Source organism: Syngnathus scovelli, chromosome 7 (assembly GCF_024217435.2).
Source record: "Syngnathus scovelli strain Florida chromosome 7, RoL_Ssco_1.2, whole genome shotgun sequence".
Taxonomy (NCBI): Eukaryota; Metazoa; Chordata; class Actinopteri; order Syngnathiformes; family Syngnathidae; genus Syngnathus; species Syngnathus scovelli.
In genome coordinates, this window is record NC_090853.1 from 13,077,482 (window position 1) to 13,094,054 (window position 16,573).

Here is a 16,573-nt window from a genome sequence, read left to right on the forward strand (position 1 = left end):
AGCTCTACATACCGCCACAATTTACAACTTACCATCCACAGGAACTTTAATTGTTGTCTGTTGCCTCATGGAAACATACTACGTATTTTTTTTCCGCCTCATTCCAGAGATGTTCAGTCATGTTGAGTTCAGGCGTTGACTCTGTGAGCCACTCAAATTCTTCTGTACCCAACTCATCCAAGCATACCTTTATGACTTTTCTTTTAGGACTTTATGAACAGTTTTGAAAGGTAGTTCATTTTCATTCTTTTGACTTTTCTTTTAGGACTTTACCCAAAGTGTTCCTATATAATTGAAATTCTGATATAAAGGCATTTACATATACTTTGGCCCAGGAAGAGGCTGCAGTGATTCCAGCGTGAAGTAGCAACACTGTTGGAGCCAACACATGGACACGGTGATTGAATTGTGGATAGTTCTTGAAATATTCACATCACCATTAAGGAAGCTTCCAATCAAAAAGATGTACTGCATGCAGTGTTGTACCTGAACGTGTTCAATGAACGAAGATTCATAATTTGGACGAATGCGAACTGAACGTATCGCATTTTTGCTTTGTGAACAAACAATGAACAGTTTTGAAGGGCAGTTCATTTTCATTCAAGAATGCCAGGTTTGATCTTCTCAGATTTCAAAATAAAACCTGCTAAACACACACTAAACAAGGTTTAATTAAACAGGAGAACAGGGATTTGGCAACCCCGGCCACAAACAGTCGCACGGCTTGAGCGTCATTAAAATGCGACTCGCCCTTTCTTGTCAAACGGAAACGATAAGGTGTCATCCTTTGAGAGCCTTCAGAAATTTGAGGAGAAGTTATCGAGCTCTCAATGGCGTTGAACAACAAATTAATGAGATTGTCTTTTGTGTTTTAGTAATTTATTTAGGCTTTGCATTCTTTGCACTTTTATTTTACAAATTATAAATGTTTTCTAGTTTTTTGAACAAGCAAGTTAAGAAATAATACATTCCCCATTAATTAAAAGTGCCGTAATTTCCGGACTGTAAACCGCACCGGACTATAAGGCGCACCAGCTAAAATTCAGGGATATTTTAGTTTTTTTCTTACATAAGCCACACCGGACTATAAGCCGCACGTGCACATGAGTTTTTTACAAAGAAAGACAGTACACAGAAAGCCGTAAAAATCCATAAATACGCCTCGCCGCCATTTAAGCCTCAGGGTTCAAAGTAACTTTCTGAATAAAATGCATTAAAAGTTCACATTCATTACAACTTGTTTTTGGTGAGCAAAATGTCAGAAGAATTGAATTTAAATGCTGATTGATTGGGTTTTAATACAATGCAGATGGTCCAAACAGCACCACTGCTTTGTGTAATCTCTAAGAGAAAGGGTTTAGAGCCCTTTGACGCAGGTCACCTAGCGTGCATTCCTACTAAAGCTCATAATAGTCACAAGCAACACAGCCAGAATAAGCAGCAGCCATAATAGTGTTTCAAAATAGTATTTTTTTTTTCTTCAAGATACCGCACAACAGTGGTCCACAGCCTTTTTACGAGTGTATAAAATTGATCAAGTCATCACAAAAATCACAAAAAAAATCTTATATAAGCCGCACCTGACTATAAGCCGCAGGGTTCAAAATTTTGGAAAAAAGTCGCGGTTTATAGTCCGGAAATTACGGTGAGTTAAAGCAAATATGTTACTTTAAATATTTCTGTACATCCTTTGTTTCCTACCTCAGTCTGGCACCTACAGAAGATTGTTTATGTTTGCACATTCTGGTCCACAGTAATTTTTTTGTTTCACTTCATTGAAGAAAAAGACACTTTAAGCAATTTCGCTTGTATTTGAGATTGTGGGGTGATAGCATACAGTTTTAGAACGCTAAACTTAATTCATCAAAATTTAATTATGAACTATGAATTGAACTAGTTCATTTCAAAAGTTGTGAACTAAACTTTGAAGTGGTTCATGTAGAAAATGAACTTTCCCAACACTGACTGTATGTAAGTGTGGTTATAACAATAACTAAAACAAACAGCTGCCATAAACTCTGATAGAAATTCAACAGTCTACACTAAGGCTGTGCAGTTAATTGAAAGTCAATGATACAATTACAAAATTGACGTAATCGTTATCAAATAATGATTAATATGCATTAATATTCAATGCAGTGTTTATTTATATAAGGAAACTACTTAAATTTATTAATCTGCATCTTTTTTTTCATTTCAGAATAATTAATTTTATAATTAGATAACTATAATTTTCCTAAGAAATGTATTTGTCTTAATATTTCATTTTTCAATATTCTTTCTACATTATCTTATTTTGTACTAAAAATAAATGATTTTTTAAATATTTGTGATGTCAATGATGACCAAAATAATTGTGATTATTATTATTTTTTTTTTCAGAATCGAACAGCCCTATACAACCCTTCAGTACATTAAAAGGATGAACTATGCTGCGGTGCTTATGTGAATCAGTCTTATATTCATTTCTAAAAAGATTTTTGAAACAAAGCACTGTATCTACTGTATCTCACCAAACGTGTGGAGTCGGCATATTAGCAATGGAATATTGAGAGATTTGGTGCACTCATTCAAAATTTGTACATGCAATAAAATTTCCTGGTGTTTGTGTTTCATTGATTGTATCTTGAAATTATTCATAACTCTGGAAAAAAAAAAAACAGTGTTGGTTGGCCATACTGCCATCAGGGCAAAAAGACAACACGTGACGAGAAGCTGCAACATCCCAGGGGAATTGTTGGCCTGTTAAAAAGTGTCCGCACTCCTCTTTGATTTGCAATGTTCGACTATCAACGTCAGCAATATGCACTTAGACAAATGTGAGTATGAAATTTTGTGCGCTTTGTAATGTGATATGTATTGTTTTATTACTTTTGATAAATGAATTGTATCTGTTTTATATACCGTATTTTCTGGGCTATAAACCGCTACTTTTTGCACAAGCCACTGTGCGGTTTACTATGGATTCTTTACTATGGATGGTTTTTATGGTATAGTATGATTTATGCATATTCTCTTACATATGGAAATTAAACATTAAAACACCTGCTGCTTATAGTCCAGGCTTCCCTGAATTTTAGCTGGTGAGTCTTATATTCAGGGATAACACGTTCCTGTGTTACAAAATATAATAGCGTATCATATTTGCACATGACAACTTTGCAATATCAGGATTGTGAATTTCACCTTTCTTTGTCAAAATCCCCTTTTTATTTTACTTTTATCGTACATCTCTGTTTTATATTTTCAAACAAGTTTTTAGCACTGTTAACTGCTGCAGTCACTTTTACATAAATACTGTTTTATACTTTGTAACATTTGTGGGACTCTTTGCAAATACTGATCCTTTGAAAAATGGCTTCACATTAAAATTGAATTATAATCTTGATATGCAAAAAGACAGTAGACCTCCATCTTTGTAAATTACTGTACACCTGTGGCACTTCCTCTTTTGACTCAAGCAAGTCCATGTATATACGTATATTGTCTGTGTGGATTCTGTATTCATGTGTTCACAGAATTAGGAGTAAATTGTTCTATTAAAGTATTTACATTTAAAGGTATTAACATTGATTAAGCTGAACTGTACTACGACACTGAATTTATAAAGTATTTTATGGGCAACCTTTTGACACTTCATTTCCAAATACCTCACGCACTGTAATATATCACTGTTATGAATCTGTTAATGTGAGATGGGCCAATATCAAGTTCACAGGACATTCCATTCACTCACTGCAGATGTTATCAGTCATGCAATGGTGTGCATTTAGAGTTCACCATGTAATTCAGAACCCTTTATTTTGGACAAACACGTCTAAAAAGTCCAAAATATTACGCATAACCTTCTCTTGTCGTGCTCACTAGACCAATGTTAGCGTAAAATAATTACAAAGACTTTTTTTCCCCATCTGCTTTGTAATCAGTTTATTCTGTTTATGGTTACAGGGAATTAACTGTCCCAGCTGCTGTCTGGTATGAGCCAGACTTTAACCTAACAGTCAGTCACAGAGTTCATATAAAGACAGACAACCATTCACACTGTCACTGAGTAGTAATTGAACCCACAGTGCCCCAAGTGAACCCTGACAATGTGAGTCATCCTGAAAAAACATTCATTTGTTTAAATAATGTGAAATCCTTTAATGATTCCATTGAACCGATGCATATGAATACTTTCCTAACAACAATTCTGAAGCTCTCATAAGTTTGCACCTGAACTTTTAGTGACACGTACAATGTTATCAGACACCTATCAGCTACAGATAAGAACAAAGAGAAAACACAGCCATGTGCCACCTCACCTTTACAATAGAGATTATGTGGATGTACAGAGCCAATGGCACAACAGACACTTGCCCTTTTACCCTTGTCACTGTGCTGCAAAAAAAAACCTAGAGGTGAAAGGTAGATGACGTACAGTAACAGCAAAGTAAACAGAGTAATAAGAACATGTTGTGGTATAGTAGCTTAGTTAACAATAGATAGTAGATAACAATAGTCCAATAGACAGATGGTAGGTGTGAAATTTTAAGTGCTGTTTTATTTAGTGTTCATGAGTAGGAGTCTGGTAGCCAAGGGGAGGTAAGTGTTGGGAGGTTGTGGTCTGGATGAACTGCAGCCTCATGCCTAAGGGGAAAAGGTCCAACAAGTTTAGTCCAGGGTGAGTAGGGTCAGCTGTAATCTGACATGAAGTCCCCAGGTCCTAGAGACCGATTGGTTTTGAATGGAATGGATCCTACAGACCAGGGGTCGGGAACCTATGGCTCACGAGCCAGATATAGGCTCTTTTGGTGACTGTGTCTGGCTAATGAACTTTTTGACGACTTCACGGATAAAGAAAAGATACTCAAACGGATAAAAGACATGCCTCTGTCAGCAAGAACCGTTCACGATCGGGCTATTATGACTGATGAGACCCTCAACGCCTGCATGAAGCTCAACCTCACCGCATATCAACCGGACTATCCCCTCCCTCCATAAAGTGGTCCGCAGAGCAGTATTCCAACACGATAACGACCCCAAACACACCTCCAAGACGACCACTGTCTTCCTAAAGAAGCTGAGAGTGAAGGTGATGGACTTGCCAAGCATGTCCCCAGACCTAAACCCTATTGAACATCAGTGGGGTATCCTCAAACGGAAGGTGGAGGAGCGCAAGGTCTCAAACATCCACCAGCTCCATGATGTCATCATGGAAAAGTGGAAGAGGATTCCAGTAGCAACCTGTGAAGCTCTGGTGAACTCCATGCCTAAAAGGGTTACGGCGGTGCTGGAAAATAATGGTGGCCACACAAAATATTGACATTTGGGTCCAATTTTGACATTTTCAGTTGGGGTGTACTCACTTTTGTTGCCAGCTTTTTACACATTCATTGTTTTATTTTGAGTTACTTTGAAGTAAAAATACATTTACTTTGCTATCCAAGCTCTACAGTGACTACTTAACATTGTCTCAAAGTGTCATTTCTTCAGTGTTGTCCCATGACAAGATATAATTAAAACATTGCAGAAATGAGAGCGGTGTACTCACTTTTGTGCGATACTGTGTTTAAAGTGATTTAGATGTGTCCCACCCTCAACACACCTGATTGAAATGATTGGGATTGTTATCATTTATGTACAGAAATTGCTGATGAGCTTTGTTTGATATTGTGGATAACAGCCTTTGAGAACTGGACATGGTGGCCCATGCCATAAGGTGATGGAGAAGGTAAGGATGAACTCAGTGAGGGCGGTGTAGAACTCCACCGATGTCATGGTTGTCAGCTTACTCAGATGAGAACATCCTCTGCTGGGCCTTCTTGATGCAGAGTCTGATGGTCAGCTCCCACTTGGGTCAGCCCTTGGTGATTGTGGTGTCCAGAAAGTGGAAGAAGTCCATTATGGAGATGAAAAAGCCTGTGAGTGAATATAGGCATGATAGGGCAGTGGCCTTCCTAATTTGGGATAAAAACCCTCAGGTTGTGGTTGTTGAAGTTACACCAGGACACCAGCTGGTCCACCTCCATATTGTAGGCAAACTCACAGTCTTACATAAACCTAAAGAGGGTGGTGTCATCTACAAACGTGCACCATTTTACGATCTTGTGCATGACCAACAGACCACTTTTAAAGTATATGAAATGAGAGGCTTTGATTGGCCATGGTTGAAGCCAGCTATGACCACTCCCACGACGGCGTAGCCCTGCCACTTGCAGAGCCTGCATAAGTACCAACATGAGGCCTAACTTATCTCCATGCAGGATTTACACCAATCATGAAAGAGGAGCTCTTGGTCTTAACTAATGTCTGCATATATCAAGCAGTTAGTCTGTTTTCTACTGAGCTTGTGACACTGTGTGCGTGACCTTTCAGTCATCAGGTGAAGTTAAGTACTGGTGCAGTTACTGCAATTCCTCATAAAGGTAAAGCAATATTTATGCAACAATGTGTTTTCTCTTTTGTGATTGAAATTAAGCAGAAAATTGTGGAGTCGTGGGAATGTGGAAGTTGACTTTTTTCTGTTTTTACTGTTGGCCACCACCTTCACAGTCTGTCAGAGTCAAAATCAAGGTCATCAAGCTTTTACGAGTTAAGTTTGACATTGCGAACCACAAACTGAAAGTTGTTCCCCTCCACAGGCCATATTTAGTACTGCACACTAGACAATGGTGAGGGAGTGATCCTTTCGCTGCGGAATTCTTTATTTGAAACGGCCCATTCATTATTCCATGAAAATGACATGATCAGCTGCGAGTGTTCACCACATTTCACCTTTCATAAATTAGCTGAGAGATTTTCCCGGTGTAGAAAATAAGCATCAGGGGAGAAAATAAATGCATAATGCTAAAGGTCTGCCTCGCAGTCAAAGTTTTTGGGTAGATTAGTTCTGACCTTTCTCTGTGATGTCTTCCTGTTCTCAACGTCCTGATGTAGGAAACTCCAATTTTCTCCCCCATTCCAAAATCATGCATGTCAGGTTAATTCAAGACTTGACACTGACCAATACAAAGGGCTGTCTCTCTTTGTGCCCTGAGATTGACTTGTCTGTTGCAATTTAATGCCTCTGGCATGTCAACTGATATTGTCTTTGGTTCACCCCTGACCCTGGGGTCAGGATTTGGATCACAGATGGACTTCATGCATCTCACTTTTTAGACATTATAACATGTCTAACATATGTATAAAGATTTTAACCACAATCAAAATGTACTTTGTCAGCAAGGGACATATGTATCAGTGTGTTTTGCTTTGAGTGTGTCGCACCACTTCCTGTTTTGTTTCTACTTCTAAAGCAGGGGTTTTCATCTGGTTTTGTCCAGAGGACCATCATTATAGCCAAGAAGCAACTCGGGGACCACTGCTTTGGCAGAATATTATTTTATTTTGCACCAAAGGAAGATAGACATATACAGGCTATTTATTTGGATCTGTATGTCTATATTGGGAATCTCAGCTACATTTGACATCATTTGGATGGGTAAATGATTCACAAAATTAGCTGGTAAACAAATCAAGTTTAAATAAATAAATAAATAAATAAATAAATAAATATTTTTTTTTATAATTTTCCATTTCCAATTTCGCGGACCACCTGCAATATCGGGGCTCGGTGGCGCACTGGGTAGCACGTCCGCCTCACAGTTAGGAGGGTGCGGGTTCGATTCCACCTCCGGCCCTCCCTGTGCGGAGTTTGCATGTTCTCCCCGAGCCAGCGTGGGTTTTCTCCGGGCACTCCGGTTTCCTCCCACATCCCAAAAACATGCTTGGTAGGCCGATTGATCACTCCAAATTGTCCCTAGGTGTGAGTGCGAGTGCGAATGGTTGTTTGTCTCTGTGTGCCCTGCGATTGGCTGGCAACCGGTTCAGGGTGTCCCCCGCCTACTGCCCGATGACGGCTGGGATAGGCTCCAGCACGCCCGCGACCCCCGTGGGGACTAAGCGGTTCAGAAAATGGATGGATGGGCCTGCAATATCGCCACAGACCACTAGAGAGCCGCGGACCACCGGTTGACAATCATTGTTCTAAAGGACTGTATCACGGTCTCTATTGTGGCACTATCAAAACAAACAAATCTGGACTTATCCAACATGTAAATGCTCAATTTGATTTGCAGGAACAGAGGAGTTTATGTCACAATACTTTGTGTTTAATTTGTAATTGTTGTCTAACAGATCACACTGTTTGCAATTGCTGATAAACTACTCCTTCCATCAGGTCTCATAGTCCAGCAAGTGTATTATAAATGTGCCCAGAGCTTGTTTCTCCACACAATGGAAATTAAGTTGTATTCATGGTTCTTTTTCTGTCATTTCTAGCCCATCCTGCTGCTCTGAGCAGGTCCAGGCCATACCAGGGTGTTCGAGTCAAAGATCCAGTTAAAGAGCTGCTGCGAAGAAAAAGAAGTGCAGAGTGGCCAAGCACCAAGACAACTTCACATCATATTGCACCTAACATGACCCAAGTCAGTTCAAGTGAAACAGTTTGAAAGCTATTGATTAATAATTAGCTAGTTGTATTTGTGTGAGAGTGTTTGACATTTCTGTGAAAGTGCATAGTATCATTCTGAGCTCTAAAGAGGGCAAAATAAGGTCACCAAAATTTTAGACAAGTGTAGTCTTCTCCCTTTTGGCTTCACCTTACTCACGGGTCGGAACAATAAATCATCCTCTTCCATGCCTTCCCAGTTCTCGCCATCTTTAGCTTTAACAGCAGCTATTTGCAAGTCTTCCTTCTTCACGTCCATAAATCTCCTCTTGGGTCTTCTTATTATCTTAGCTGGCTTACAACTGCAATGAGTTGTAAGCCAGTGATCAGGAAAATTAGAAAAAACTGTGTTTAACTTCAACAAATTCATCATAACCAACTCATCAAATTCTCGATTTGACTCAGATTGCAGATACCAGTAAACCAGTAATGAGGGTGATTTCCTAGTCTTTAAAAAATATAAAAGTAATTTTAATAATCCCCCCCAAAAAAAGAGAGATTTGCGAAAAAACAATAACAACCTAACAACAATGAGCTTGTCTTAAATATTGATTGATTTGTTTTTTTGGCATGTACAAAGTCATAGTTTCATCATCATAGCTTTCTGTATGTACTGAACAAATACAGAACTTGCCGAAATGTGAAATGGGATGAAGGAACCTTGCTTATGGGTTCCTCTCTCCATTCTCCCTACGATTGGGTGGCAACCAGTTCAGGCTGCATTCCGCCTGCTGCCCAAAGTCACCTGGGATAGGCTCCAGCACGCCTGCAACCCTTGTGAGGAGAAGCCTTGAATGAATGAATGAATTTTTACATCCAACTCCAGAGGAGTAGTAGTGCCTCTCTTGTTTATTTGCTTCAAAGCATAAATGCCTTTTCGCACTTTTGTCCTATAAATTTTGTCTTTACTTTAACAAGTGGTTACAAAAAACACACACAAAAAATAATACTGTCATAGGAATACTTCAACATCGTCAAGTGTGTGTTATTCTCTTTGAAAATGCAGAATTTTTATTCAGCTTTTATATGAAAATAGACTCTTGAAAGGAAGCAACCCAATGACAAAAAGTGTCTTTCAAATTTTTGCAGCTGAAGTATAATGCTTTATGCTAGTGACAGCAAGATCTTTTAAAAGGAGCCACATCATGTTAAACCAACTTTTTGATATTTTTTTTAATGCTAATTCCTCACCAAAATTTCACCCATCTCCTGCTCCTTCCTCCCCTCAAAGCAAGCAGAGGTGTCATATTCAGGTCAAAACCCTGGCACAACTTTAGCCACAGCTGCTTCTGTTCAACGGAGCTGCAGGTAAACTAGCTCTCAAGAGTTGGGTTGTGTATTTGCTGGTTTATTAGAAACACTGTGACTGACACCAAACTGTGACAGAGTTTCTAAATTCTAGGTGTAGATTTTACACCCCTGGCAATCAACAGTTCTGCCAAATCCAACAAAAAGGGCCGGGTTGTCACGTTGTGATGTCACGAAGTGAGGAACCATCTCCATACAGTGATGGACCTGCAGAATAACACAAGCCTTTTCTTCGAGCAGCTGTCTCTGCAATATGAGTTCACATGTTCTGTTCTGATTTTGGTGTGTCAAAGAAATTATACGTAAAATATTTCCACAAATCGCTCGAAATGTGCTCACAGCATTGCTATTAGGTGCATTGAATGAGTTGTATTCATTGTAAGTTTGAGATGTCCTACTTGTGTTTACAGTGTAGTGGGGGTTTTAATGAACCAGGCATCTTCTGGAAAAATAGCCACCAAAAATCTAAAAAATTGTTATGGTATAGTTACCAATAGATGCCTACAAATATTGTGTAAGTGTGAAAAGCTTACAAATAGCATATAAATGGCTCCTTTAATGTTTATTTGGGAGCTTAAGATCAGGGGATGCTTTGAGAACAATTGTCAATTTGTTTTGTATATGTGAAGCCCTTTGAGACTGCTTGTGATTTAGGGCTATATAAACTTGACTTGACTTGACTTGACTTGACTTGACTTGAATTTCTGGAAACCATTTTCGCAGATTAAACATTCTTCTAAGGGGGTCACCAATATGGTGTAACCCGTGAGTAGCAATGGGCCTGTTGTGGAAATAGGTCGCCAGTGATATGATTTTTCTAGGAATGTTGCAGAAAATGTTAACACTTAATCAGTAGCAAAGAGGTAGATCTCCATTTTAAAAATGTTGATGATTCCTGTTCTAAATAATGATCGTTCAGTTGAATTTAATTAATGCACACTTGGGTTGAAGTTTCTCAAACTGTCTAGAAAAGATAATGGACAACATTGGGGTTTTTCCCCGTCGTTTTCAGATGCTTGGGGCCCAGCGCGCAGATTTAAAACAAAATGTTTGTGGCCTGAAAAAAAAGACATTTGACCCAAATCATAGATGCTATTCACGAGAGCTTCAAGAAAAGCCCTGCAGTGAGCCAGAGTGTTTTCCTGAACACAGGGGGGATTTTGTCCTTATATAATGCAGGTGTTTTTCCATGACAGTTAGAGCCATTCGCTGTATGGCTCCGGGACAGGGCACAGTGCCCTATGCAAAATAACCTGAAGCCCTGCCAAAGATCCATCCCACTTGCTTTTTATTGCACCCACACACAGACAACACGCACACACTCAGATAGTTCTGAATGTACCCATTGATAAGACAACTGTTGGCAAATGCTTAAGAGAGACCAGTGACAATTGTTTCCAAAATCTTCAGCGTAAACATATTTGGAACACTATAAGACACTTAACATTAAGATAAAAACATCCTGTAGAAGTGTAACTTATTTCAACCAGTGCATGCCACCTGATAAAATGAATGTGTTTCGTCTCTGCTAGCAGAGACCATTTTTTTGTAATTCTGGCACTTGTTTTATTCTTGCAGTCGTATTATTCTTGCACTCATATGCACTGCTGTGACAACTGAATTTTCCCGCTGTGGGATGAATAAAGTTCTATCATCGTCATCATCATCAAATATGCTTTCATAATTTTGAACTAGGAATTTGGCATTTAATCAGAGATAATAATAAAAGTTGGAATGACAGTATATATATATGTAAGATGACAATTTACCTGCCTCTGAATTCCTGGATTGCCAGCTAGCAGTTGTGTGTGTACACAATTATACAGCTGGCAGCTTAGTGGTTAAAAGTGATGAAACTTGAGCCTTATGGAAAATATTACATTATCTTTTTATTGCTGCAAACTAGTAATCTGCCATTTAAAGGGAATTTTAAGTAATTTAAAATTATGAATGAAAATCGTTTGTATAAAAAAATACCCATAAAAAATGAATATTTTTATGGGTATTTTTTTATCCTTTTTTATGAATATTCATTTTTTATGGGTTTCTTTTGCATTGTATATTAATGTTCCAGTTTTCAAGAATGTTCTAAGTGCTCAATTTATTGTGCTTAGACGTTACCATGATCGTTCTGAAGGGTGTAAAAGATTTAAAATTAAAAACTTAAGACAGTTCCAGTTGTTCAATATTCAAATGTTTATTATGAAAATGTTCCCCTCCACAAACGTTTTTTTAAGTTACTTTAATATGAGAACTATAATTTATAATAATATAATAACCATAATTTATTCAACTATTCAGTATTAGTCTCTTTCTTGTAAAACTGCTTCTAATCTATCGTTTTGTAAGCAGTTCTTCTTAGCATGAGAGCCACCCACAGCAGATTTCCAATATGAATTCAATTCTAGACTTCAAAAGATTTATCATGGGTGCTAGGTTGCTGCCGTATGACTTATTTGTTCAGTTTCTCTGCCCACTTTGTATACAGTGACATCTGGTGCAAGGGAAAATTTTGAATATTTACATATGGGATGTGGATACTGTCTATGACAGATCAGCAACAGAAATATGATTCTGTTGTTATTTTATGATATTACATTTACTCTTTTCAGCTTTCCACTCATTATTGCAATCTATATTTTTTTAGGAGGTGATTGCACATAACAACCAGTCGACATTGGTACAAGGTATGCATTTGCCATCTGCCTTCCAGTCAAACACCTGCATGTGAAGGTTGCCAGGCATGATTGTCTCATACATGTTGTACTGTATGTATCCATACAATTCAGGAATCTTTGAGCAAGACATAGCCAGCTGCTCCCGAGCAACGTCTCTAGAATGTGATGGAGAAATGACACAATGGAGAGCTTCACTACCTGTCAGCAGGAATGGACCGACAGTCACGTCTTGGTCCTCACCCGACTACAGTCAGCAGGTCACTTCCACTCAGCCTCTGGCCGGATCAGCTGGCCCTACTTTGACAGCTGATGTCTACATGCAAACTCTGTGCCCCAGTTACACCATGCTAACCTACACACAGACACCATTACTCACTAACGTTGGGGTGAGTAGTTTCAATTTAAATTGAAAATAATGGGCAGCACGGAACTGCTTCATTGTGCTTTGGCTCAGAGTTTGAGTCTTGGCTCCGGCCTTCCTTTGTGGAATTTTTATTTTGCAATGGCAGGGGTGTTTCTGCCTAAAATAAGATGGGATAGGCTCTGGTTCTCTGCACCTTGGAACAGGATAAGCAGTTATAGAAAATTGGTAGATAGATATTGAGTATTCAGGCAAGTAATCAGTTAACCTCCCAAATTTATCAGGAACATGCTTGCAAAAATGTGGTTATGTCAAATGCTGAACCTTAGTGACCCTGATCAAACATTTTGGGTAAACCCTTATTTTTATCCAGATATTCTTGGCGGGAGATAATCCAGTCCATTCAATACGTGGTTTTGGAGATTGGCGCACTTGCTTTATCACTGCTTAGAGATTTGTTTTTCTTGTTCCAGACCATACCTGTGGCTGCAACATCATGTGCCCTTCCTCATATGGACCTTCCAGATTCAGGGTGTGCTTATATCCCCTGGGCCCAGCCCCTCACCACCATCTCCACCATGATCTCAGGGGTCCAGTTTGCCCCAGGTTCCACAACTCTATCAGGATCCTGTCTGGTACAGATGCCGTTGTCCAAGTCTTTGGCCAGCCAAGGTCATCAGCCACAGTTATTGGACCCACTGGAGTATTCAGACCAGACAAACTCCAAAACAGAGGAGGTGATTCATGAAGATCAAGCAGAAGAACTGGAAACACCGAACCTACTTGATAAAATTCTGGAGGATCAGGGCAAAGATGAATATTCAGGAGGCAAGGTGTCATATAGTAACTCCTTCTTTTTGCCTAGTGGTTTTGACACCTAATTTTTAGGAACAGAGTACTTTTTGGCTCTACTGATGACAAAAGTGCTGTTGTTGACTTGCGTGCTTGTTTGTTTTTGGGCAGAATTAAAAAAAAAAAAAACCATCTAATTTTAATGAAAACTGGCATGCTTGCACACCTTACAATTTTCGTGTAAATACCAATAAAGTAATAATAGAGGACAAAAAAACTCTAGAAATGTATTTGTAGCTCTGATTTAAAACAAATAACACATACAGTGTAATTTGACACCACATATTTTTCTTCCTCTTAGAATAGCTGTACCACCCTCAGGATTATGCCAGTGAGTCATCATAAATCCCATTCAATTGACACAAGGACTGAGAATCATGTGTAGTGTTTGAGTCATCGCTTAAATCAATTTTCCAAAATAAAAAACAGCTAGATAAGTGATGAGAGATCTGTGACTGTTTACAAAAGTAATCATGGTACCTTCTTACACTATAATACTTGTCAGCATATGCACTTCCTTAGGCAAGACTCAAATACTTCTGGGTTGTTGTATGTATCATTCCAGGAGCAGTGCATGAGCGTGAGTGTTATTTAAGTGTTACATAAGTGTGATGGCAATTTAAATCCCCAAATTTGGTCATACAGGCTTGTCTTGCAACAAGAGCATCACACTGGACACAAGCATATCTGATAATAAATCACAAGACAACATCCATCCATCCGTCCGTCCGTCCGTCCGTCCGTCCATCCATCCATCCATCCATCCATCCATCCATCCATCCATCCATCCACATGCTGTTCACGGTCATGGGGAGGTTTTAAAAGCTTTAATCCTGGCATCAACAATTTAATAAACCTTTGTAACAGTTACTATTTCGTAACGTTCTCAAACATAGCTCAGCTTAATTTTTTTGTGATGTATTAAAATTTGTTTAATTAAAAGCAACTACCTTTTTTGATGAATAATTTGTTCGATTCAAATAAATTCACTATTAGCCAGGTTTGTTAAACTTACAATTATATTTGAACAGCAGAAGAAACAAGTGCACGTTTCGTCAAACAGGTCTGTTTTTCTGTCTATTCCACATATTCTTCTACAGTATATTCTTGTGAATATCAAGCTGTTACAAGAGATGGGGCTCCACAAATATGTATATGACTGTTAGTCTCTTTTTGTTTGGAAATGTTATTGTCTCAAAATCAAAGCCATCAATTTTACAAGGGGGAGCAGTTTATTTTGAAAATAATTCCAGCATGATGCTGGCATTGGGCGGAATCCTTGTACCTCTAAACACATTACAAAATGCCATGTTTGTTCAATCACTAACATTGCATCATCAAAGACGGCATGATTTCAAAACTAAAGATTGGTCAGTATTTAAAAAAAAAAAAAAAGCGGATCAACGAATAGAATAGATAGATAATAAATAAATAAATAAATAAATAAATAAATAAATAAATAAATAAATAAATAAATAAATAAAAGCTAGGTTCACACTCCAGGGCTTCATGCCCAATAACATTTTTTGGGCCAAAACCAATCTTTTAATGTACTTGCTCACATTGCAATAAAAAAAAAAAAAAAAGCAACTTCTAATGTGAAAGCAACGCATCCGTGATGTGACATATGCACAGAAAACATGGTGTTGAGTGACTTGCATCCACACAAAAAAAAAAACGATGTCACGCGGTGCAATCTTTACGGGTGGTCGATTATGGGCGGATGATTTTATCATTTCATACTGTCAGAGTAGCAAGGCAAGAGGATCGACTTTGCTCGAGCTACTTTGGGACATCGCCTAAAAGTTCTAATAGTGTCTTTCCCTAGAAGTCCACTTTATGCTTCATGTTTCAAACAGGATTAAATTAAAGTGGACATTGCTATTTTTTTTTCTTCCACTAGTAACTCTACCGGAATACATTTTTAAAGTAAACTTCCCAACTCTGTACAGTAGTAACTTAAAAAAAAGTTACTAAAAAGTTGGGTGGGTTTGAAAAAAAAAAAAAAGCACTGAGCATTCAAATATGTATGCGTCCAAGACAAAATCACATTTGCCTTGCCCTCAAATGAAATGAACAAAGGATGAAAGATGCTTTAAAATGTGTCTTCGCCAAATTCTTCACGTAAGCGAGAGATGGCATGTAAAAGATCTTGAGTCTTTCCAGGTGTGATTAACAGATGCGTTGCAGGAGTTCTCACCATGTCAGTTTTCCCTCAGGGAAATCCTCCAAGAAAACCTCTGGTGCTTGTTCTGGGTTAATTTTGAAAATACTGAGTGACTTTGAAATGACATATCCAACCAATTGCTTGAGCAACAACATTTAGTACTAATTCATCCAGAATCTTCCTGTCATTTAGAGCTCTATCAAGCATGAAATCTAATGTAATTTCCCCACTCTCTTGTGGCCCTGTTCAGTCAAGTAACCATGCAAAGCCTGTTATTTCTGCTCATTATCACTCAATCGAACGGTTACAAGTATAACATGAAATATCCATCCATTTTCTGTACCGCTTTGTCCCCATGGGGGTCGCGGGTGTGCTGGAGCCTATCCCAGCTGTCATTGGCCAGTAGACGCGGGACACCCTGAACTTGTTGCCAGCCAATCGCACACAGAGACGAACAACCATCCGCACTCTCACTCACACCTAGGGGCAATTCGGAGTGCTCAATTGGACTACCAAGCATGTTTTTGGAATGTGGGAGGAAACCGGAGTGCCCGGAGAAAACCCACACGGACACAGAACATGCAAGCTCCACACAGGGAGGGCCGGAGGTGGAATCGAACCCGCACCAGCTCAGTGGCCTAGTAGTAGAGTGTCTGCCCTGAGACTGGAAGGTTGTGGGTTCAAACCCCAGCCGGGTCATACCAAAGACTATAAAAATGGGACCTATTGCCTCCCTG

General features: G+C 38.8%; 1 protein-coding gene across 3 annotated transcripts; it reads left to right on the forward strand.

The window, feature by feature from the left end:
• Window positions 1–2,710: 2,710 nt before the first annotated feature.
• Window positions 2,711–14,110, forward strand: LOC125972278 (POU domain class 2-associating factor 1). 3 transcript variants are annotated; one of them, XM_049725924.2, is made up of 5 exons: window positions 2,711–2,819; window positions 8,302–8,447; window positions 12,426–12,465; window positions 12,568–12,842; window positions 13,291–14,110. In XM_049725924.2, the coding sequence occupies exons 1-5, from the start codon at window positions 2,804–2,806 to the stop codon at window positions 13,696–13,698; spliced, it is 885 nt and encodes a 294-aa protein (XP_049581881.1). In that variant the 5' UTR covers window positions 2,711–2,803; the 3' UTR covers window positions 13,699–14,110. The 3 variants fall into 3 exon arrangements, with proteins under 3 accessions (XP_049581881.1, XP_049581882.1, XP_049581883.1); XM_049725925.2 differs by having other exon boundaries at window positions 12,568–12,713; XM_049725926.2 differs by lacking the exon at window positions 2,711–2,819 and adding an exon at window positions 6,241–6,407.
• Window positions 14,111–16,573: the final 2,463 nt, after the last annotated feature.

Excerpts from the sequence above, each read along its gene's own strand:
- LOC125972278 (XM_049725924.2), top strand. Across the intron at positions 12,466-12,567 it reads CCAGTCGACATTGGTACAAG|GAATCTTTGAGCAAGACATA; the intron begins GTATGCATTTGC and ends CATACAATTCAG. Across the intron at positions 12,843-13,290 it reads CATTACTCACTAACGTTGGG|ACCATACCTGTGGCTGCAAC; the intron begins GTGAGTAGTTTC and ends TTCTTGTTCCAG.